The sequence below is a fragment of the Pungitius pungitius genome, chromosome 4 (assembly GCF_949316345.1).
Source record: "Pungitius pungitius chromosome 4, fPunPun2.1, whole genome shotgun sequence".
NCBI lineage: Eukaryota > Metazoa > Chordata > Actinopteri > Perciformes > Gasterosteidae > Pungitius > Pungitius pungitius.
Genome location: NC_084903.1, coordinates 11032848 through 11057710, shown reverse-complemented (window position 1 = coordinate 11057710; position 24863 = coordinate 11032848). Strand labels below are relative to the sequence as shown.

Genomic DNA, 24863 nt, shown 5'->3' with positions numbered 1-24863 from the left:
GAGACGTTTGTTTTTGAAAATATTGGCGTTAGTCGTGCTAGCTATGCTTAAGGTTACCCAGCGACTTTGTTTTCCAAAACCATCTAACGTTACTTGCGTGTAATCGGCGAAGCAGCAGGAATTCAAAGATTTAATGACAAATGGTAAGACGCAACGCTCGTTTAATCGCTTGTGGTGAATTCCATATGAAGACAGCAGCGCTCCCTTAACTGTTACCGTTGGAAGTTGTACGAGAGCTGTTAGCTATTAAAGCTAGTAGACGTTAGCGTAGCCGTAATCGTATTGTTGATTAGCTAATTTGTTAGGCACGGTTTGAAAATTATCGTTATTACGTTGTTGTTGCATCTCCTTCAATCTGCTGTAAACTTACCGTTAACTTATTTAATGAATCCATTCATTTAGTATCATTGTAATCTGCAATGGCAGGGATGGAAGTGGGCATAAACACAATGCTATTAGGTCAGTTTTCTTTTGCACGTGTAAAAAGACATTTGCCAGATTATTTGACACACCTGGCTAAATCACTGTGGTCATCTCAGCCGAAACTTGACTTTTAAATAATCATTTTTAAAAAGTGAGTTATTTTTTCAAATTTGAACAAAATGTATATAAAAACACATGGAAAATACTCAATAACCTCAACAGGTTAAAAATGCATGCTACTTAGAATGTTAAAAAACTTAACTTTTCATAAGATACATGTCTCAGTGTTGCCTTCAGGCAGTGAAGCATAAGTAGGTGACACACTTTGACCACTGGACTTTCACTATACCCTTACAGCCAGGGTATTTTCACCAGCCCTTTTTAACACATTTGCATTGGTCTTTGTCTAGAACGATTCCTAAAAAAATTGTATGGAGAAATTATCTTTTTGAATTTGCTGAAATCTCCAAATCTGTCCAGTAAAAATGCTTCACATTCATCATGCTAGTAGTCACAGAGGCCCTTAACACAGGTATATTGGTCTTTGCCTGGAACTATCGCTAAATTTGTTTTTATTGCAGTCCAAACTTTGAGAAATGGTGCTTTTGAACTTGCAAAAATTTGACTTTTACTTTGAATATATTTTTAAATCTGTACAGTAAAAATGCTTCATATTCATCATGCTAGTAGTCAGAGAGGTCCTTAACACCCATGCATTGGTCTCTGTGTGGAACTATTGAGGAATCTGTTTTTATTGCAGTTCAAATATGGAGAAATGATCTTTTTGAACTGAGCAAAAATATGACTTTTGATATGGGGCTTTTACTTTGGAGAAATCTCTAAAAATGTACAGTAAAAATATTCCATTTATAAGAATGGTCAGACTGGTCCCTAACTCATATACTTCAGTCATTGTCCAGAATATTTGAACAAATAGCTTTTATTCCGGTTACTTGCTCAACGCAGTTATTGTCAGCATAAACGTGCACTAAAATTCAAGCGTCGGCTGAGTTGACCGTGGATTTTCAACAAAGTTATATGAGATCATTTGATAATGATTTATTGCAGGGCAATGTCATCCCACTATCTACTGAAAATGTTGAAATAATCTACTAATAGCACATTTTACAATGAATACTCAGTAAAAAGAGCATATCAGTTATTATCTGCAATGGCATCGGGGATGAACTGAGACCTACATTTTAGGGAGGCCATAGGAACTTTTTGTCTGTTTTTTTATGATCTTTTCCACTGTTTCTATCTAAATTTGTATAATTTATTATACATTTTGTTAAAACATGCACTGATGATTTGCAATGGAGAAAATATAGTTAACATTTTTGTCTTTTGTTTTACAGCAGCATTTCAGTAACTACTAAGGACCAAAATGGCAAGTGACGTGTGCAGCCACGTGAAGGTGGTTGTTCGAGTGAGGCCAATTAACGAGAAGGAGAAGCGTGAAAACTGTCGGAATGTGGTTCAGGTTGTTGACAACCACATGCTCATATTTGACCCCAAGGAACAGGATACATCATGTTTTGGGTCACAAAGAGTACAAAACAGAAATGTCAACAAGAAGGCTAACAAAGACCTCAAGTTTGTTTTTGACCACGTCTTCGGCGAGAACTCTACCCAAGTCGAAATCTTTGAGAGCACCACTAAAGGAATATTGGACGGTTTGATGAATGGATATAACTGTACAGGTAACAAAGGAATATGTAAAATATGTATGTCTTGGTCTACAGAAAGGAGTGATTACGTTAAATCATCTATTTATTATATAGTATAGCTATTTTCAACAGCCTGAACACTGACTGTCAACAACTACTGCTCTGCCTGGCGGTTGCAGTTTATGCTGAATTTGGTTGTATCAATGGCATTATGGATATGGCTATATTGTCACTAAGCGTCACAGGTTTTATGAAGATGTCCAGGTATACATGGGTTTGAATCTTTACTGTTACCAACCTGTAGTGTAGTGCAAAACGTCAAAGCACAGCCACATAACTTTAATTGCAAGTTATTTCAGAGGAAGTCAAAACTTCGGGGCTCTGTAATACAGTGAGCTAATCGCCATAGCAGTAAACGTTTGGGATTCATGACTGGCTCTCTTAGACCCCAGGGTGACCAAATACTGAAGTTCATATGGAAGTGTGAGCTGCACCAAGTAAGAGCCGTGTTTTCCATTTGACGTTTTCTCAACATGGCTCGCTGACTCATGCTGCTGTATCATTAATTGAAACTTCGCAGTTCACTTGCTGGTCACTAGCTCACAACACTCTGCAGTACCACTGTTTTAAAATGAGCACAAATGGTACATTATGACAGCTAGTGTACCCGCTGCATTTGAAACAAATTGGCTTTAGAAAATCATCATTGATCCACTGAAAGATGCCAAGAGTAGCAAAAACTCATGATCCTGCTAAACAATATTCACTCTTTTGTCAGTTCGGTACACCTGTCAACAGCTAATGTAATCTAACACGGCCGCTCTTCAGTAAATCCTACCTTCAAGAAGGTTTTAGTGCTTGGCTTTTCTTGAAGTCTTGATTCAAATGTACCATACTTTTGTAGATTGTAGTTTGTGGTTCTGTTGAGCTCCTACAGTCAGGTGTTTCTGTGAGTACGCCTAACCTCATTGATATGAATGAATGAAGAAGTGGAATAAATGATAGAAATTACCTGGAAACAGTGTATTGTGGATGCCGAAAGCTGCTAACTATTTATTTTAGTTGGTGTTGTGGCCGTATTACATACTGTAAACTCACTTTCAAATTTAGGCTGATTAGAACCTAGTGATCTTCTAGCGGGTAGGCTCACCTCAACCACCACAATACTCATGGGTTTCATCTTTTATATTTACATTCAACCCGTACAGAGTTCTGATTACGCTCCATCCAAATTAAGTTTGATATTGTTGTTGCGCTTAATATTTATTTTGATGTGCCTTTACTTCATTAAAAGGAGTTTTTTCCACTTGCAGTGTTTGCCTACGGTGCCACTGGAGCAGGCAAGACGCATACTATGTTAGGCTCGCAAAATGAGCCCGGTGTCATGTACCGCACCATGACAGAGCTGTTCAACCGCATGGATGCGGCCAAGGAGGAGAAAGAGTTCGCAGTTGCATTCTCTTATCTAGAGGTGATGTTTTGTTCTCTACCAGTGCAGAACCTGTTCTAATCTTAGACTCCTGTCCTTCATGCAGGACAATTTCGTAATATGTAATACATCTTTTTAGCATTTTAGATCATTACATCTTGCATGCCTCCACTTTGAAAGAAGAGGAATTAAGTTCCTTACAGTTTAAAACACTTCTGCATAAACTGTCTCACGTGAAAGTCTGGACGCGTCGGAAATGTTTTCAAACCAATTGGGATTGCAGCGGTTTGCAGTTAAATTTGTCGTTTGTTTAAAGGTTTACAATGAACAGATCCGAGACTTGTTGGCCAATGCCGGTCCTCTTGCAGTCAGAGAGGACGGCTCTAAAGGAGTGGTTGTTCAGGGCCTCACGCTGCATCAGGTCAGTACCAACGACTGTATCTTAAAGACTACCCCGTAACATCATAAAGTGTATTAAAGGTAAATACTGGTTTCATTGCCTAGTCTATTTAGTAGTGCTGTCAAACGATTAAAATATTTAATCACATTTATGGCATCGTTAACTCGAGATTAATCGCACATTTATTATCTATTCAAAATGTCCCTTCCTTTATTATCATTATTTTTTCTATTTTACTGCTCTTATCAACATGGAAAAGTGGATTGACTTGCTTTATGAAAATGTTTTATTATATTGAAAAACAAGGTTCGCCAAACAGTGCGGTACAAAATTAAATGATAAAGTGCACATTTCAGGAAAACAAGGACTCAGTTGCCTTTGCCAAACGTCTCATGTTTTTAATAGGAAAGTCAGATTTTTCAAGTTTTGTTGAGGTTGTACAAGATTAGATGAATATAATGTTGTACACTATAAAACTCACTGTTAAGTTGCTGTGGGAATGCGTTATTGGGTCACACTACATCTAATGTATTTCCTTTTTTTCCCCTATACAGCCCAAATCTGCAGAGCACATTCTTGAGGCGTTGGATTCTGGCAACCGCAACCGGACCCAGCACCCCACGGAAATGAATGCCACCTCTTCCCGGTCCCATGCTGTATTTCAGGTTCCATTCAGTGTTATTGAAATCTGAAGGCGCAATTGGGCTTTAGCATGATTGTCAAAATGTAGAATACTATAATGAAGACTATAATAACCAAAAGAAGAAGTATAACTATAAAAGCTGAACTGCAAACTGATATATTTGTTTTAAGAGACAAGTATTTGAAGTGTCTGGTTTCAATATGAACATTTGCTTTTTGATTGTGTTGAATTCACGTTTTTTAAAATTATTTTCTCCAGATATATTTAAGACAGCAGGACAAAACCGCCAGCCTCAATCCTAATGCCTGCGTCGCCAAAATGAGCCTGATTGATCTGGCCGGCTCAGAGAGAGCCAGCGCCACCAACGCCCAAGGTGCTCGTCTTCGGGAAGGTGCAAACATCAATCGCTCACTTCTTGCCCTAGGAAATGTTATCAATGCACTTGCTGACCCTAAGGTGAGTTTATATTACCCGTCAGATAGTGTATATACTGTAGATGAGATACAGAGGGTTGAAAAAGAATATATTGTCCCAAATGATGTTTGTATCCTTTACATTGATTGAACGCTCAGGTCATATAAAAGCAGAAGGCTAAACAGAAGCATTTAAAATGATTCTGCCCTAGTAGCACCATGTGGAGTTGTTCCTGGAAAACCTTTATTGTTTCGGACGCATTTTATCCAGAAATAATGATATGAGAGAAAAGAGAAACTGGATAATGTTGTCTCTTTTTAAATATGTAAGTGTTTTAAAATTTTCATTTTTCTTGGATCTGTCTAGTTTTATTATTGACAGCTGGAGGTTAAGATAAGCGATCTCTTCATAAAGGAATTTAACTTTCCGACTGTGCTGTGTACCTGGTTATGCAACACCTTTAAATGAAAAGAAGACCTCCTGGTTAGCAAAGACGGGTGTGCACAGCAGCATCTGTCAGACCGTAGGAACTGAACAAAGAGTGTGGTTAGCAAGGTAACAGAAGAAATGCTGCTTTGTGAATCACCGCCAAACAAAAGTTAGAGCAATACTTTTGGGATAAAGTTTCACAGTGCTCCACAAATAATGTAAACTCATCCGAGATTCTACCGTTTAACGCTCTAACGATAATCAAATAAGTAACATTAAACAAATTAATAACTTTCCCGACTTCCGAGTAAAAATTGCAAAGGGAACTAATAAAGAAACCGTACATAGTTCACTTAGTTATAAGTGAATTTTAGATTCTACGTAGTCTGTATTGTTCTATATTTGGGTCGTGGCATTGCCAGCCCTCTGTCTTCTACTGCAGATGTTGAACCACTTTTACAAACCGTCTGACAGAGCCTGTCACAGTCAACACATGTACAATGTATTTTAAATATGGATTTGAACAGACAGTGGACAACTACAGGGAATGTGCTTCAGCTGTGTTTTGTCATCTGAATATCTGGGTAGTATTTCATTCCCGTTGCATACATTAACCTGAAAAGCAGTCTTCTCATTTTACACACCAGTCTCACGGGACGAGGCACCAGCAGGCCACATGCGTTCAGGAAGTGATGTGCAATTATACCACGTCCATGTGGAAACGGGATCCTTCTTCGACTGGTTACTTAATTCTTGTGTTAAAACTGTGTCCAGTTAGTATTACAGCCTGCTCACCATTCATGAGGGATGTCGTTATGGACGTAGTTTGATCTGGTCAACTCACAGCAGCCACCATGTGTCTCCTGCCCTGCCCGATCCCCACCATCACTGGTGCTGCAGACATGGAGTTTGGCCATTGTTGAAAGGAAAAAATGTCCCCACTTGTGTCTGGGGTGACATGCCATTCAGTGAAGACAAATGTTCACCGCTTCTGTTTGGGATGTTCAGTACGTCATCCTCATGCTGTTCTGCACAGAGGTTTTTCTTTTGAGTTGTTGGCCTTGTGCGATGTCTAAAGCAATTCAGATGCATTTGATCTGATCCACAGAAGGTCTGTGTTTCCGAGCAACAAAAAAGGGCTTACATAAAATGTTGTCTAAATTGGATACATTCGACAGGGCCAATCGTGTTGAACAAGAAAACGAAGCTTTTGTTTTGAAAATGTGTTGTTGTCATCACTGTAAGACTTAAGGATTCTGGCAGTATTGTTAACTTTAAAGAAGAAAAAAATGTTTTTGCTCACAATATCCAATAGCAGTACATGAGAACACTTATCTGTGATATCATCACAGAGGTGTTTATCTTATCTAACTCGGGTTAACAAATAGCGCTTATAACCTGTGTTCTAATCACTCTGTGCTCTTGCCTGACAATGTCAAAAAAAAGATATATATATTTTGTATTATGTTGAATGATTCTGGGGAGTAAAAGGTGAAGGAACAGAGCACCATATGGTCCGCATTACCAGAAGTGGCCCCTTGTTCATGGGTTCATTTTGAAGCCAGCACCCATTCCTCACCTCCCTTTCTCACTCATGCGCCCTCCAGTTACCTGGAATTTGCAGTATTTTTTTATATTGAACCAGTGACTGATTGAAAAGGATTATCCAAACGAATGGAGTCAAACAAACAATTGAGTTTACCTCAATATAACTACATTGCTGAAAGAAGGGGTTTGGGTGCCTGCTCTTATGTTCTTATTGAAAATGATATTTTCCAAATTGGCACAGCTACCACGAAACTCCCTGGACGTGACATGAACTATAACTGAGGTCTCTGAATCCAGATGTAGGCTTTAGGTTTTTTTCCAGGGAGAAGGGAAGGCCCAGCTGCTAACCCCAGAGGAGATAGTTTTATACTCCTTTGTTACCTTTTAATGTGACTCTCTACGATCCCAGTGCCCACGAGATTGTGACTCACCTAAGCAGCTGTAGTCTGTCTAAGTCCTTTATTGAAGACTGAGCTGTGTCCACTGACCAGCTGCAGAAAGACTCCAGACCACTGCTGCTGATGGCTGTTCCCTGATTTAACCCTAATAGGAACACTCCATAGTGAGTGTTGCTACCCTTTGGGTTTATTGGTCCCCACCAAATAGTGTAATATGACTAAACTGCACCTATAGAGCTCGTCCAGATGTTAAAGCGCACCCCACATCTGTGCTCTTCTGCACACCATACCGCAGCAACGGCACACCTTTGTTTCAGATTTTTCTCACGGTTGACTGAATTGTATGGAAATCACTGGCCCTATTTCTGTTAATTTCATGCTTTTCATTACATGTTTAGGTCAAGGATTTTCTGAGCTGCTTGTTTTAGTTCACTTTTTGTAAACTCAAACATCAAAAATTGTTTTTGTTTTCTTTTTGGCTAATGTACTTTTTTTTCTGTTCTAGAGTAAGAAAACCCATATACCGTACAGGGACAGCAAGCTGACTCGGCTACTTAAGGACTCCTTGGGAGGCAACTGCAGAACGGTTATGATTGCCAATGTTAGCCCCTCCTCCAAGTCATACGATGACACCCACAATGCACTCAAGTATGCCAACAGGGCCAAGGAAATTAAGTCCTCGGTTAGTATTACAGTCCTTTCCTTGTTTTATAATTGTTATTTCATTTCATGTGATACTTGAGCTATAGACCTATGAATTCCTCTTTAATCATTAAATGCTTCTCTTCCCTTACATTTCAGCTGAAAAGTAATGTTGTAAGCCTGGACAGCCACATTGGCCAGTATGCAGTGATATGTGAAAAGCAACGGCAAGAGGTAATATGAAGCATCAACTCTACCATGCCGCTCTGAATATCTGAATTGTGTGCCATTTAAACAGTCGCCCTACTCCTGGCTCAATTCTGACCACTATTTCGATGTTTCTCTTTAATAAAGATTCTACAATTGAAGAAGAAATTGCAGGAATATGAGAAGAACATGGTGCATGGGGCTTCTAACATGATCACATCTCAGAAACAGGCAGAGTTCGAAGGGTAAGCATGTAAACAAGTGTGTGTTTCAGATTGAATCCTTTGTAATAATCTGTCATTGCACATGACATGTTATTTTATTATGAATACAGACACTGATTGCTAGTTATGTAAAATCACATTGGCCACACGGGTCAAAGTAGGACAGTCAAATATCCTATTTCAATAGTTATATAGTTATACACTCACCGGCCACTTTATTAGGTACCCCATGCTAGTAACGGGTTGGACCCCCTTTTGCCTTCAGAACTGCCTCAATTCTTCGTGGCATAGATTCAACAAGGTGCTGGAAGCATTCCTCAGGGAGTTTGGTCGATATTGACATGATGGCATCACACAGTTGCCGCAGATTTGTCGGCTGCACATCCATGATGCGAATCTCCCGTTCCACCACATCCCAAAGATGCTCTATTGGATTGAGATCTGGTGATTGTGGAGGCCATTTGAGTACAGCGAACTCATTGTCATGTTCAAGAAACCAGTCTGAGATGATTCCAGCTTTATGACATGGCACATTATCCTGCTGAAAGTAGCCATCAGAAGTTGGGTACATTGTGGTCATAAAGGGATGGACATGGTCAGCAACAATACTCAGGTAGGCTGTCGCGTTGCAACGATGCTCAATTGGTACCAAGGGGCCCAAAGAGTGCCAAGAAAATATTCCCCACACCATGACACCACCACCACCAGCCTGAACCGTTGATACAAGGCAGGATGGATCCATGCTTTCATGTTGTAGACGCCAAATTCTGACCCTACCATCCGAATGTCGCAGCAGAAATCGAGACTCATCAGACCAGGCAACGTTTTTCCAATCTTCTATTGTCCAATTTCGATGAGCTTGTGCAAATTGTAGCCTCAGTTTCCTGTTCTTAGCTGAAAGGAGTGGCACCCGGTGTGGTCTTCTGCTGCTGTAGCCCATCTGCCTCAAAGTTCGACGTACTGTGCGTTCAGAGATGCTCTTATGCCCACCTTGGTTGTAACGGGTGGTTATTTGAGTCACTGTTGCCCTTCTATCAGCTCGAACCAGTCTGGCCATTCTCCTCTGACCTCTGGCATCAACAAGGCATTTCCGCCCACAGAACTGCCGCTCACTGGATGTTTTTTCTTTTTCGGACCATTCTCTGTAAACCCTAGAGATGGTTGTGCGTGAAAATCCCAGTAGATTAGCAGTTTCTGAAATACTCAGACCAGCCCTTCTGGCACCAACAATCATGCCACGTTCAAAGTCACTCAAATCACCTTTCTTCCCCATACTGATGCTCGGTTTGAACTGCAGGAGATTGTCTTGACAATGTCTACATGCCTAAATGCACTGAGTTGCCGCCATGTGATTGGCTGCTTAGAAATTAAGTGTTAATGAGCAGTTGGACAGGTGTACCTAATAAAGTGGCCGGTGAGTGTATATATATGTATTTTCATTTATGATACAATAAATACTCCATTTAATTTTTATTAACGCTTTATTGTATTACCTCGGCAATTTCCTGTAGCAAGTATACTAGTTAACATTTGCTTATGCTGCAGTTGAACTCTTTATATGTCAAGTCTGAGAGAGCTTCTGTAAATCAGCCATAAGGCTAACCGCTAGCATCCCTTTGGCAATGTTTATACTAGCAAATATCTTTCTTTTGTATTGTTTGGTAATATTTAAAATATTGATTAACATGAGGTTAATAGGACCAGAGGTCAATAGGACCAGAGGGGGGTTGGGTGTGTGTGTGAGAGTGTGAGAGAATACACGTATTTACAGTATATGCTTCCTGACACTTGGTAGGCCATTGTTGTTGCAGATTAGGCAAAGTAACCTTGAGTTGGAACGCTTAATCGCCACTCCCTGCCCACTTTCTCTAACTCCTTCATGGGGTTCACAAGGCATTACCAAGCCAAATCGGGCATATAATCCCTCCAGTGGGTTCCAGGGCTGCCTCAGGGTCTCCCAAAATGGACATGCCCCTAATACCTTCACAAGGTGGCGTCCATAGAGCATCCTAACCAGACACTTCAATTGTTTCCTTTCTATGTAGTAGAGCAGGGGTTCTTCTGTCCTCTCTGACTTTCGTCAGTCTCTTTCGAGCAGAGTGTAGTGACCTCAGACTTGGCGGTGCGAGATGCTCTCTGCTCCAAGGATGCACCTAAAATATTTATGGTGAACTATAATGTTCTCTATGACAACTTGATAATCCTGAAAAGAACAACACTGTTGGGGATGGAAATTATTTTACGTGTTGATCCTACCGTTATCTTTTTGTTTTACAAATGAGATCCCAAAGTTTACATGTGCTTTGTATCCAGTTGCATGAGTTCAAATGCAGGTGCACTAGTAAAATGTTGCTGGAATAGAAGCAGAGCAATCGTTTCTTCCCCAAAGCAACCGTCTTTCATCAGTAACGTACTGTGTCGATGTGGATATCATTATGAAAATGCCAGTGGCTGTTTATTGGTTATGTGCTGCCTTGCACACACACACACACACACACACACACTCGCAACACAATGTATTAGTGGTGTTTTTGACAACTGATGTTCCCACTGCGCGATGGAAACAACGTTTTCAGAATTGGTGATCGAATGCCACTTCTGCTAAACAACCTGTTGTGTTACTTCTATGAAATGCTTTGCCTCGAAATGGCCACTTAAATCTCCTGGAAAACATCTTCGTAGCAATCCAACGGCCATCTTAACCAACCTCTTTCAACTGATACTAATACTGTTTCATGGGGAGACCTCAGAAACAGAAAAATATGTATTTCTTCTCTTTAAAAAAAAAACCGATTTTATGGTCCTTGTTTTGGGATTAAACCTGCAATGTTGTAACGGCACCTGAGTAAGATTTAGTATACCTATATTTTCATACAGTAAGACTTAAATTAATTTCCACAACCACCCCAGACCCACACTGCAGTCAATGATGAGCAGCCAGATACCCAAAATATTGACAACACTGCGTTGGTAATTAATAATTTTTCAAAATACAAATGTATGTATACATTTCTGGTATTTCTACATTTGCATGTTATTTGTCTTTCATTAAAACACAGTGACCTGTTCCAAAATAGTATATGGGACTGAGTACTGCTTGTTTTTAATCTAGCTATCTATTCACAAACCATTTTACTTCTTTTTCTAAAAAAAAAAGAAACCTGCTGCTTTAAAGCCCAAATATCTAGATGGAAAAGACTGGCTTTTACAGTTATCTTTTATTTAAATGTAGAGTTTTAATTTGACGTGAACAACTGTGCAGAACATATATTTTAATTCAAATAATATATACAAATTGATCTCTTTTACTCAAATCCTTAATCTGTACGGCACACGCTGCATCTGTTGGGGTATTTGGGGCGGGGGACATGGGAAAAGCTGAATGAGTCTCACTCCCACGCATTTCATTCACTGGCATCAGAATTCACAACTCGCACAGTGAGAGGCTCTGAATAGAGGCTGCACGCTTCTCTTGCTATTAAAAATTTAGCAGTCTCGCAAGGCCACGACGTCTCCTACGTCACTGGAGTTACATTGAAGAGTGCAGTCACATTTCAGCGACAGCTCTCCAGTCGCATTTACCTGCACACCTCTCCTGCCTCTCCTGCTGCTTTGACTCCCAATTTGACATCACCGCACCCTTGTTCCCAGAATACATATATATATAGCTAAGAATATCTTTCTGGCTCGGTCCTAACAGAGCTGGTAGCTGAGGCTCTAGATTATAGGAAAAGGTAGCAGTATCATTCTTTACTTGTGGAGAATACGTGTATTAGCCAAGCAAGGGTTTGATTAAATAAATTGGAATATTTTTACATTTTAATTAGCCTTATTGTATTTAAACGGGTGTTGGCCTGTTAGTAAAAACAATTGAATATCTCATGGCCTTCAGTGTGTTAGGTACGTGGTTTGTATTTTCACAGCAATTAATGTGAATGTGCTCCTTTCATGTGGCACACAAGCTTTATTGGATTGCATTATACTAAGAGCTGTTTCTAATATTCTGTCCCCTGTGTTTGAATAAGAGCGGACAAAAAAAAGGAAACACCATTCAACAAAATAACCATAAACACAAGATGACCAGAGTTCATGAACACTTAAGAGTAGCAGATAAAACAGGGCCTTTCAGTTGCACAGACAGTTTATCAAGGTCATACTTATCATGTTCCTTTAATTAGAATTCTGGTCTTTTTAGCACGATTTGCAAAAATGATTTAAAGCATTTTTCATAAACTTTAAAGATTGCACTTTTTACTTTCAAATTTGACTTTCAACTTTCTAAAGCTGCCCTTTTTATAAGGCAAAGCCTCTTGCAATTGAACATCACTCTTCTCTCCCTCCAGGGTGTCAGAAGCTCTGCAGCAAATTTTCTCGGGCCGGGCCCAAATCAGGGAAGAGCAGCTGGATCTGGAGAGACAACTGAAGGAGAATGAGCTGCGCCAGCGCTACGCTGAGGAGGACAACCTGCAGGTCCAATGTTTCTGTGCCAAAGAAAAGACTGATAAGGTAGTTGATGCTTACGCTGCTATCCAGAGTCCATCAAGCCCGCAGAAAATCAGCTGCTGAGTCATCATTTCACTTCTGTGTTTTCAATAGTTGTCTCTTCCTCTCCATTTGCACCGCTACATGACAGAGTCGCTGCTCCCCAGCTCCTCACTCTTCTTTTACATTTGAGATCTGGTGTGATGTAAATGCCATTCAAAGTATAAGAAGTGAATTATTTGTAGCAAACTTTGCAGAATTGTTTGCTGTCATCCATTACCAACTAAACAGCATTTACCAAAGAAATTTGCAGCATCTGCAGCTGATGCATTTTTAAAAATATTTATTTTATAAGGTTACAGTAGTTTTCAAGAAATGGATTCACAAACACTGAAAACTAAAAACAAATGCTAATGATAGCTCTTTCAGATTCATTAATATTGATGAATATTTCTAGGCATATAAATATGGCTTGCCATGTTGTTCGCAGCTTGTTATTGTTATTTACACCACATAGTTAACATTGTTATACTAATGACAGCACAAACAATGGACAATTCACAATATCACCTAAATAATTTTTTCCCTGTTTTTTATTGTTTATTTCTTTTTATTCATCAGGCGACTTGCAAGCACGAGCGGAAGATTGCCAGCTTACGCACTCAGCAGCAACACATTTGCAAACGACTGAATGAGACACAAACACGTTTCCTGGACAATGACGGCTTGCTTCATCGTGTTGAGAATGACATTAAGCTGCTAAAGTTGGATGATCAGACCTCAAAGGTACACAAATTAACTCTGACATTAACCGGTGCCTGATAGGAAAATATGTGTTTGGGTGTCACTAAAGTGCATAGACACGCCACACGTGTGTCGGACAAATAAAATTGCTTCAATGTGTAATCGACCCCTTTTGATCACGACACATGCGTTCTTCCAAGATGAGATGAGTTATTCAAGCACACTTGAAACTCACCGTGGTGATGTAGAGCATGAATCTGTGTCAGACTCAGGACAGTAGGTCGGTAGGGGCAAAGGGTGAGTAAAACTAGTTCCTGAAAAGAACAGGGTGGAAGTATTTTGACTTGGTGTAAGACAAACAAGCAGGGTTGGACGTCGGCAAAAACTTCCCAATGTGGTTTCCGTCCTTCAAACCGGGTGTTTTTTGGTTTGTTTATTTTGGAAGGGAGGCTCGGTCGCTACTGCTGCCGTGACTGTCTTAGTTTTCTTCCCATCTGTTCTTCTAGTAATTAGAACCGTGCTCATTTTATTTCTCCGGCTCACTCGTGGATCACTGAAGAGAATAAATCAATACCTTTTACTCATCCCTCACACAGCAGCCAGTTCCCTCAAACCATGCCCATGTTATGTTTTTCTTCTTCATCCTTTCTTCCAGGAACTGACCTAGAACTGTGACGCACCCACCGGTCAAATGTTCTCTCTGCTGTTGTTTCGTTGTTTCTTTACGTCAGAGTTCTTTCTCCTCCCGCCCTCCCTCTCCTCTCCCTTACCCCGAGCAGATAGCTCTTCTGGTAATGCACGGATGAAAGCAGAACTTTGCATCTTCTATCTCGTAACCCGACCCCTAATCACCTATTGTTTTTTTTATTTTTATTCTGCCCACCAGAGTGCTAATTCAATATGCTGCTGTTATGTTAGAACACTTATTGCCTCATCATTTATGGTCTCTGAACCCATTTCTCTGTGTTGTTCAGCTTTTAGATAAGAGCCTACACTGTCACCGACTGGAGCTGCAGGTTAATGACCTCAAACAACATATCAAGCAGATGGTCAGGCTGACCACACTGCAGGAACAGGAGAACAAGCGTATGCAGAAGTAGGTTGACAACACTGTGAAGAACCAATACACTGCAGAAGATACTATGATTCACCCCACTGTCACTCGTGTTCATTTTACTGGCAGAAATATGTCAATAATACTTTTCCATTGCATTTCAGAATGGTGAACATCTTGTTGCCAGCCTACAGTCGTCACTACTCCGCGTTGCGGGGTGCCGGCAAGGTCACGCCGGCAGACGAGATGGAGAACCACGAACTGGAGCACGTTGTGTTGAGGGAGCGAGGTGTGGTCTGGGCTGACCAGGAGCTAAAAGGAGCAGGGATCGGAATGGGGCCGCAGAAGGCGAACGAGGTGGACCGCAGCGAGTTGGCACCTGTCCTGTTTTTCTCAAATCTGCTATACCACCAGAATAGCCCCTGCAGTAAGTCAACATACTTTTATTATACCATTCTTCTGTTGTTCGTTGAGCTTACTTTCATTTATGAATACAATTACAATCGTTACAATACCATTGGATATTATGGTAGAATAATCAAGCATCAAAAGGTTAAAAAAAAAAACGAAAAGATCTATACGTCTCAAAGGTATGTTTGTAAGGGCATCCCATTGAGCACAGGTTGCTTTTCTAGAATTGGCCGCAGAAACCCATGTGACACCTAGATATAACAAAGTTAGCAATGAGGCCCAAACTATGCTGTTCCTTTTTTAACTTACATTTTTTAGTCTTTACATAGAGAGCTTCTGCACCAGGCCCGTGTGACATGACAGACAGTGGAGAAAGCTAACAATACTCAATTCCTCTGATAATCAGTTGTGAGACATTTAACTCTGCACCTGTCCCCCGGTTCCTCTGCTGGCTCATTTCAAATTGTATTACATTCACTACTTCTTTGAAAGTGTTTTTTTTTTTTTGTGGGATTCCAAAATAAAATTATTGTTAGTATAACAAAGAATGACAACTCCTGGATAAATATGTTATAGTCAGCCTCTTGGGAAGAGTAAAGCTTTAAGTATTAAAACTTGTTCGATTGAGACCCAGAACTTTCCACGTTGCCTCTCTTTGGGAAATTTATGATAAACGACATCTGTTTTCCTCTCACTTACCGTCTGTGCCCCATTGCACACGCTACTGTACTGCGCGTCACGCTTGGGCTTTTTTGTGAGATTTTATTAAAATGGTTTTACATTCTTTTAAGTAACATTTCAGAAAACCTTTACTGAATTCTTTTGACTGACTCTGAAACTCCAATCCAAGATATGAAATTAAGCGAGCATATTTCAAACATTTAGTAACTATGTCTTTTTTTTTAATGAATGATAAATAATTATAATTGAATAGTAATAAGGCAGAATTTGCTGTATTTGCGCTGCGTTAAAGTTGCTTCTCATTGACTCTCTTGATTATTGTCTAATTATCAGGTGCAGAGGGCCGTACGAAAAGACCGTCACTGGGCAACGCTGCTCCGTCACCCAAAGGTAAATCTCCTGTCCTCTCCCCCGTCGCGCTACCTTACTGTAGTCATTAATCTAAAACCGCTGCATGCCCGTTAATCTCTCCTCCCCCTCAATCATTCACTTCTCTCCTTGTCAGCTTTCACTCAATCCATCACACTTGCCGAAACTCACTGCTACATTTGATTCAAGCAGAACACACACACACACATAGAAGTTGTATTTTTAAAGTGCGATTTAGAATTGTTTTAGGTAGGCCTCAATTTCTACTTTTCCGTGTTGCTTTTCATTTGCTGAAGATGTTTTTTGCCGTTTTAAGTAAAAGTACTTAGTACGTAAGTAGTAAAATAAACAATAAAACTCAGACATGTAATACAATTTGATTTATAGCTGTTCTGCAGACATTCTGTCTTGGCCAAAACATGAATAATAAAGCAATTGTGAATACTCGCAACCAGTTTTATAGAGGAAAAACTGTACACATTGAACCTTTGGGGAAATGTAACACAAAAAACCCTGTGAAATATTGCAGTTCAAATTGACTGTAATGATATTTACTGCAGGTGGTCTGAATTTAATTGAAAACTATTGTGGGAAATTTTACTTTTGAAGGAAATACTTCTGCCAGATGACCAGAGTTCCACAAATGGAAATGAAACATGGAAGCACCAGGGAATTTTTCACCGCTGCTATTTTATTTCCTTGCCAGTTATTATATAAAAAATAAATTCCTTTTGCCTGTTTGGCCATAGTTTCTGTATCAAGCCAGTTTTATAGTTGTATTTTCTCCCCATCTGGTCATGTGTCAACACCTGCGCAAACTCAAATAGTCTCACAATGGCAAGCTTTAATATTTTAGCAAACAAACAACTCAAATAGCCCAAACCTAAACTTTTTGGCATCAGGTGGATTTGGTGTTAACTTATTATTATTATCATCCTCGATATGTTCCCATAATTCCGATATATCCACCGTTTCATCTCTATAATAAATTAGTAACTGAACAGAATCAGTTCAGCTTCAACGATTTTGTGCAGCATTCAGCTATTCTATGTATTTTGTAATTGTATAAATCTGAAATAACACTGTTTTAATGAATAATGCCTTTACATAGCATTACAGCAAGCTGCTCTTATCCTGATCCTGATGCTGTTGCCGGTCCCTCACTGCTTCTCCAGCTCTTAATGGTAGCCACTGCAGCATGTTATGAGAAATAGCTCCACCCTGCAGTTTGCAAAGCCAATCAAATTCCATTGCTTTTAGAGAGGGGTGAGGTTTTGCAATAGCATTAACTCTTTGTACACTGCTTAATAATAGCAATTCAAACAAAAGTAATCACTTTGAAGGCAAACGTGTTCAGACATGCATTTATAAATAGCTTCAGGATTTTTCATTCAGCTCCCTGCGACTGCCTCTTTTATGCTGTTATTTTTATATTCCTCTACCTTTCACTTCTCTTATCTATTTTTTCCTTCTTAGATTTTGGCTGTCCTTGGCTTCAAACATCTGTTAGTCTGGCTTTTTCTGCCTTTCTATCCGTCCTGCCCTAAAATGTTTTTCTCTGTCTGTCTAGCATCTAACCCTCCCAATCCCTCTTGAGCTTCATTCATGAAAATGCAGATCCACAGCAGGGCAGGAAAAAACGTCAACAGACGTAAACGCTCCTGCTCCACCAACCAGAAAAGGCGCACTATAAAAAACAGGCAGCAGCAACCAGGCGACCCTAATTCAGCACAGCCTCTACCAGAAATAGCAACTCATGCATGTATTAATCCCCTACAAGCCAAAAATATGTGATTGAAGGAACTCTGCAGCCATTTGCTGCTGGGGGCAACTCCTCTGCCACAGAAAAGAGCTATTTGTCATCATCTCCTCACTCGGTGTGCTGTCTGAGGTCTGACTCACATTTGTTAAATATTGCATTTTGATATTTAAAGTAATGGGTAAGTCAGTCGTTCACCTTTGCATTTAGAGCTCGTACTCCCTTTAAGTGCTGGCATTTTTCCTTTTAAGCCCCCTCCCTAACCCCCACTACACGCCAGCAGGAAATGCCATGAGCATAATGTGATGCAGACACCGTGATTAAACCTCATTACCCTCTGCAACTCGTGCAAGGTGTTGTTGTTTTTAAATTAAGCTAGACAAAGTGGTTAAAAGTTACTGGATACAATTTCTCGTGTGAATCCGTATTTGAATACATCCATGCATACATCATTTGGTTATCCTGTTTCAGTGTTCAGTATTAGTGATGCTGAATGGATACATTGAAATTGTCATTGGGACCAAACTATTTTGATTATAACATTTTAGATTAGAATCCAAATATTCAAGATCTGTCTGTACTTCACTTTTATTTAGCTGCAGTGTGCGTTGATGACGTCCACAGTTGGCTTAAGCTAGTAAAATAACTGACCAATAAACTAGATTCTGTTCTTTTTGAACAGCAAATAGCCAGCCGCCACTCTCTCTAAATCATTTAAGCCTTCTGCCAATATTGGTCATGCCATTGATTTCATGGTGGACAATGGGGATAGTAGAGAGGGGACATTTTGGTGTTTTTTAAATTTAATCGTTTTAACAACTGCACACTAGCTCCAACTGTGGGGAGCTTTTTCCATTTCCATTTTTTTAGAACATTGAAACTCTAAACAAATAAAGATTTGCAGTGTTTACTCCCCTGGAAATGGTTTGTTGTGCAGAATTCCTTATCATTTTATTGCTCCCGGTACTCTCAGGGATGATACATTTTACCATCATTGAAGCAACAAACCGAGTACCCTATAATAGATTAACACAAATGATATATACATTTAATATTTTGAACTGACAGCATTTTCAGAAGCAGCACTTAGATTTTCGCCTTTCAAAAAAGTAGAGTTGAAAGACTTCAGTCGTGCGTTTGAGCACTGTGTTTTTCTCAGTTTGAAATAGAAGATCCGAGGCTGTTAGCAGGTAAAATCCTCGACTTCACGTCTATTTATAAAATGCACTGCTTTTTTTAGATAATAATATATTCTGACATTGTGGCGGTGGGCACTCTAATGTTTAGATGCTCTGTGTTATGCATAATATCTCCTCATCACATTGTCTTATAACTCAAGGGAATGACCTATTGCTGAAGGCTGGACCTTTAATGCCTATTACTGATCTGTTTTTTTTATTTTCCTCTGAAAGCCCTTTGCTGTAGGAATGAATTGAGGTACTTGTTATAGACACTGTAAAGAAGTCTTGAAACAATGTCTGTTGCCGATGTGATCATTACCGTAGTGAGTAACTTGTCACAGTAGTAACACAGGGACAATACCACATCCCGTTGTGATATTTAGACCAGCAGGCACAAACGCATGTGACATTTGGACGCCGTAATCAGTTGCAGCGCACATTAGTTTGCAATATTAATTTTGTGAAAAGGGAATACATGAAGCAGTGTATTGAAAACAAAAGGCATTTTGTTTATTTGTGTCAAATTTCAATATTCTTGTCAAATAAAGTTTGAAAAAAACATCTTTGAAGGTTAGTGATAAAAATCAAATTTTACCTGCTTCAATTGGTTTTTGAATAACACGCCAGGCTCAAGCAACAAGCCTAAAACTTCCTTTTAGTATGACATGACCCCTTCTTCTTCAAACCAGCAGAAAGAGTACAGAAGAAAAAAAAATGATTATGATTAAACAACTCTTTAATGTTCTGGCTGTAGGTCTTTAGGATCACATCACTAACCATAAAAAAGAAACAGGCTTTCTTTGAACTCCCTTTATGATTATCTTCATCTTACATTGTCAGTTAAGTCGAATACATGTTATTGCTGCTTTGTTTGATTCTTATTAACTTATTATTATTGCCTTTTTTTCTGTTGAAGGAAAACTGACAAATCTGAAACTGGATCCACCCCCCAGAATGCCAATCCGAAGAAATTTGTCTTCGTCACTGCCACCGCAAAGCCCCCGGACCCCGGAAGTGCCGGAGGACGGCGTGTTCTCACTCCAGTGCACACCCGAACCTTCGCAAAAAACAGTTTGGGCCCCGCCGCAGAGCTCCACCAGCAACATGGATCCCAACATGACATTTGAAGTTCTGGACAATGCAGAAGAAACTGCAAGTGATGCAACGATTGTAATCAGCATCGGCAGTCCCTGTCGAGCATCAACATTAAGGGACTTCTCCGATCCAGGCCAACCTCTCCATGCCCCCGAGGCCGGTGATGGGAACCGGATCCCTCCTAAAAAGTGAGAAAATACCCCGAACCTTTAGATTCTTTAGATTTGAGGTTTAACAGTGTATGTGGTCATTTGGACACACACACACGTGACTTGCAAAGATACTTTCTCTCTGAAAGTTTAAAAAAATCATTTTTCTGCCTGGCTTGTAAAGTGATCTCTTTACTCAACAGTACATGGGTCGTAGCAGTTAGCAGTTTATACGGTGCACCCGATTAGCACTTTGAAGTAGTCGTAAACAAATGTATCGATACGCCCTGCGCTCCTGTGGTCCCTCCAAAATGTACTGCTACAGTAGTGCTCACTTCTCTCCCCATACACAAGAAAAACTGTAGGACACTGAGACGCTTAAAGTTTCAACAGCAAAAACCAACACGGAACATCACAATGAAACCATGTTTAACCATTTTTATGAATCGAGTTCAGAGGGAAACGTGCAGCAGCTGCCATGATGTATCAAAACCATTTGTCACACTTTCTTGCCTCCTGTTTGCCAAACAATTGACGTGAACATGTTAGTTAGCATTGTTAGCGTGACTACAATGAACACCTATGATATACAGAGCAGTTAGTTGCAGCAAGGAATTCCAATTTTCCAATTCAGAGCCAGTCCTCCTAAAATTAATTGCAATCTCACCCAAAAATCTTTCTTATCCCGTATGTATTTCTGTTATTCTTGCACTTTTTATCCTATTCTCTGGACTTCACCCCCAATCACCTCTACGTCTCATGCATCAAAGGCGGATTTGATCTAATTTGGTGTAATGTCTTGACAAGCCATTAATTGGCCACTGAGAAGGCAATAGCCTGGCAGCAGACACATTTTCATCACGGAGTTCTTCTCCAGACGAGAAAATAAGAGACAAGTTTGATTGACAGATTTTTGTATTTGGTAAAAAAAAAAAAAAAAAAAAAAACACTATGTGCCAAGAGGCTTGAGTGAGCTCAGAAGGGGCAAATAGAAAAGGGAATCTTTCAGACCGTATCATCCGACATGGTTTGTGTCAGTGAGTGCTGAACCCCCACATTAACACACTGACCAACCGTGTATCCATTTAGAAAACCTAACAATTTAAATGCATCCCCTCAGTCAAAGAAATAGCCATTGCCTGGCAACATCTTAGCTACCCCACACTAATACTTTGTCCTGAGGCTAATCCAGACCTTATGAGAGCACTTAGCACCTGGCTACTAAGTTGTCTTGCAACAGACAGTCAACTCTCAAAGGAAAACTATTCCATTTGGTTAGCAAGTAAAGCCATTAACTTTTGTAAATATTTTGTCATCACAATATTTGTCGATACGATGCTAACTGTGTGAACGATGACACATTTGGGGGAGTTTTGAATTAGTTCTACTCGGCAACAGTACATGAGGGATGTCTGGAACTGCAAGGTGGGCGAGTGGCATTTCTCTGGGCAGAGGTCATGCAAGGGTTAGTAGACAGGAGCACCGCTGTCTGAGATAACCTAAAGTATCTCAGACAAGCACAAAGATACAGGATCAAACCCAGGTTTTAGGGCTCATTCCTGCAGCCCTTTATACATCCGAGGATTGTGTGCGTTTTAAAGGTTTATTTATTAGATTGAATTCAAAGCGTCAAACGGTAAAATGACTCTCGGCCACGCTTCGTCCTCCCACCTCTGTGATGGTGCTTTGCAGGCAGTGGACAGTGCAGCAGCTTTGGGAGGACCCCCCCCCCCCCCCCCCTATACTCTGAAGGCGTGGGAGTAGCACAAATTCGACAAACATGAACTATAGACCGATGCCACACGTGAACATCTAAAGATAGCAGTGTTATCAGCGCCCAGGGTTTTGTGTATTTAACGATTATTATAGACCCTATTTGGGGGTGGGGGGGCATGTGACCAGGGATTAAACATCCTCGGCATGTATGAACCTGCTTATTATTGAGCCACAAACTGATTACATTTTTTAAAATGATGTCATATAAGGTCTATCTTCTGTTTTATATTTGTTGTATTTAGAAAACCTAAAAAAGGAAGGGCCGACATTCATTTACTAATTTTGTAAGAAAATAAGATGTTATCTGTCAGACAATTTTATAATGTAAGAATTGAAACCCTGCATTAAATATGTCATGGTAACGTGAACCTCTGCTCTGCAGACCACAGATCCTGTCTTTACAAGACTTGAAACGAACCAAGCCGACCTACATGGAACTGACCTCTGCTGCCAAAGGGAAGCGTAAAGTTAACTGGTAACGTGACTTTGCCTTTTTTTCTTAGCTATGTCAATCAGCTTGTTTTATACCCCCATCGTAACACTGCTTCGACATATTTAGAATACCTCGGAGGTAAAGCGGGTTACTGTCACCAACATAACATAATGTGAAGGAATAGTTTAGTTTGTTTTGATTGATTGCTTATACATTTTTTTTCTCACCATAGCAGCATCCAAGAAGAGTCAACACAGGTTGTTTCTGCACCGAAGCGCATAAAGAAGGACCCCTCAGTGGCCCGCAGACCACTCAGAGTGCATCGTTTTGCCGGTAAGTGACAACACACAAAAGCAAACCTAACAGCAAATGTACCGACCGACCGGCTATTCTGAAATAAAAGACCATTTTCCTATGAAGTTTGCATTTGAACAAACCGTAATGTGATTTTTTTTCTTCTCAATACTGTGCTGAGTTGCAAGATGTCTCCCACCACTCAGTTCCTTCATGGAACAGAGCCAGTTGTCTTATTTCCACTCATCATGTAGTCGTGTTCCTTATTGCTGCTCTCCCTTGATTACTATGGTGTCTCCTCAGGTTCAGAGGAGAACAAGCCTCGAAGAGTACTGAGGAGCGTGTCTGAAGGAAATCTTCTTGAACCTCAGAAATCCAGGTCCTTTTTCTATAAAACCTCCCAACACTTAAAACGAGTGACCAAACGAATGTGAAGCAACATTGTGTTTGTATCTCACCATATTTGTCTTCATGAACATTCTCCCTCTCATTCCTTTTCCAACCGTTGTCATATTTTCAAGTGCTCCATTATAAGGGTTTCTCCTGCAGAAAAGAAAATGACTAAATGTATTATAAGTTGCACTATTTGTTTTTCTTGATTTAGCCTCACACTGAAGGGAACTTTTACTTGACTTGTATATAAACATTGTGTCGGATATCTGTGTAGTTTTTAGAGTCGTTTTTAGAATTTCTAATTTTTTCTTTAGATTTGAACGTTTCAATTGAAACACACATTGTCACACTAACAGCAAGGATAAAAACATATGGCAGTTTTACGTTATGTATGCAAGAAATTCTGAAACTCCTCTACGTTGAGCTATTTGTATTTGAATCCCTTTTAATAATCCTGTAAAGTTAGATACATGGGGGCAATAGCCCATTCATAATAAAAAGTGCTTGTAACAAAACCCGTGGCTGTCTTTCAATGAAGTTTGCGTTACAAGATGTTCCGATGATAAATAAGTGACGTAGGTCTCGGAGAAGGTGAAAAACACAAAGGCAAGAAAAATGAGACTGATCCAGGAGTGACTCACAACAGGACTAGCAACGATACTATAAATTATTAAAAATAACCCACCTCATATGCCTTAGAGAAACCGGTAAACCTCAAGTGTAGTTGCAATTGATATGCTTATTGTCTCCACCAGTACGTGGTGGGGCCTCAAGATGAAGAGAGTCCAGACGTCATTCAGTGCTCAAAGCGGTGTGGCCAGAACGTTAAGATTCACAATCTGCAGTTGCTGGGTCATCCATGGGGAGCTGGTGAAGTAGCTTCATTTATTTGAAAATTAAATATTTACTTTTCAGTGGAAAATATAGCTGCCTATGTTAAGAAAAAAAGAAGAAAAAAAATCACAAAATCGTTTGAGACTGGCTCCCCTTTTTGTATTTTCAATAATAAGTAAGCAGCCAACCACGAGAAGCCAGTCATCTACACACAACTCACACAAACCTGAGCCCTTTGTTACACACAGGAATGGAAGAGAGCCTTTAAAGCTAACTAGCAAGCTAGCAGTGATGTTTAAAAAGTTAAAAGCATGGATAAATCTTATCAATAATTGCATAACGGACAGAGCAGAGTTAGCTAATCTAATTACCCTAAAATACTTTATGCAAATGTATAGCTCGTAAACTAGTTGAAAGTATCTAATTTCGCTAAGATTAACTTTAGAGTTGGCTCAAACTAATGGACAAATGGTTGACATTCACACACAAATATATTGGAAAAATGACTGAAATAAGTACCTGAATTGGAGTGAGATCTGTTGGCCAAAAGTACAGTTATAAAGTTGAAACAGTTTTTAAAAAGCATAGCTCATTGTAATGTCCTGCTTCGGCCAGTTCAGTTGTAAGAAAAATATAATGTAGTATGAAGAGTATTTTCTTTTTTTTGCATGTTATTCGGTGTTAATAACATCACGTTTGAATCAGTTTATCATACTTAGCTCATTTGAGAGGGCTCCTGGGTAAATAAAGGTTGGGATCCACTGCTAAATGCGTCTTTTGA

General features: G+C 39.8%; 1 protein-coding gene across 2 annotated transcripts; it reads left to right on the top strand.

Annotated features, from left to right (window-relative positions):
- The first annotated feature begins 4 nt into the window (after window positions 1-4).
- On the top strand, window positions 5-24002 carry kif18a (kinesin family member 18A). Of its 2 annotated transcripts, none has more exons than XM_037488013.2 (18): window positions 5-143; window positions 1782-2126; window positions 3407-3564; window positions 3839-3943; window positions 4477-4587; window positions 4824-5021; window positions 7860-8036; window positions 8156-8230; window positions 8351-8448; window positions 12771-12933; window positions 13531-13695; window positions 14628-14749; window positions 14872-15134; window positions 16133-16189; window positions 20025-20391; window positions 22511-22603; window positions 22797-22894; window positions 23159-24002. In XM_037488013.2, exons 2-18 carry the CDS (start codon window positions 1811-1813, stop codon window positions 23287-23289), a joined length of 2697 nt encoding a protein of 898 aa, XP_037343910.2. In that variant the 5' UTR covers window positions 5-143; window positions 1782-1810; the 3' UTR covers window positions 23290-24002. The 2 variants fall into 2 exon arrangements, with proteins under 2 accessions (XP_037343910.2, XP_037343900.2); XM_037488003.2 differs by having other exon boundaries at window positions 22794-22894; window positions 23159-23998.
- Window positions 24003-24863: the final 861 nt, after the last annotated feature.

Excerpts from the sequence above, each read along its gene's own strand:
- kif18a (XM_037488003.2), top strand. The coding sequence starts at position 1,811 with ATGGCAAGTGACGTGTGCAGCCACGTGAAGGTGGTTGTTCGAGTGAGG. Across the intron at positions 3,944-4,476 it reads AGGGCCTCACGCTGCATCAG|CCCAAATCTGCAGAGCACAT; the intron begins GTCAGTACCAAC and ends TCCCCTATACAG. Across the intron at positions 8,231-8,350 it reads GTGAAAAGCAACGGCAAGAG|ATTCTACAATTGAAGAAGAA; the intron begins GTAATATGAAGC and ends TCTTTAATAAAG.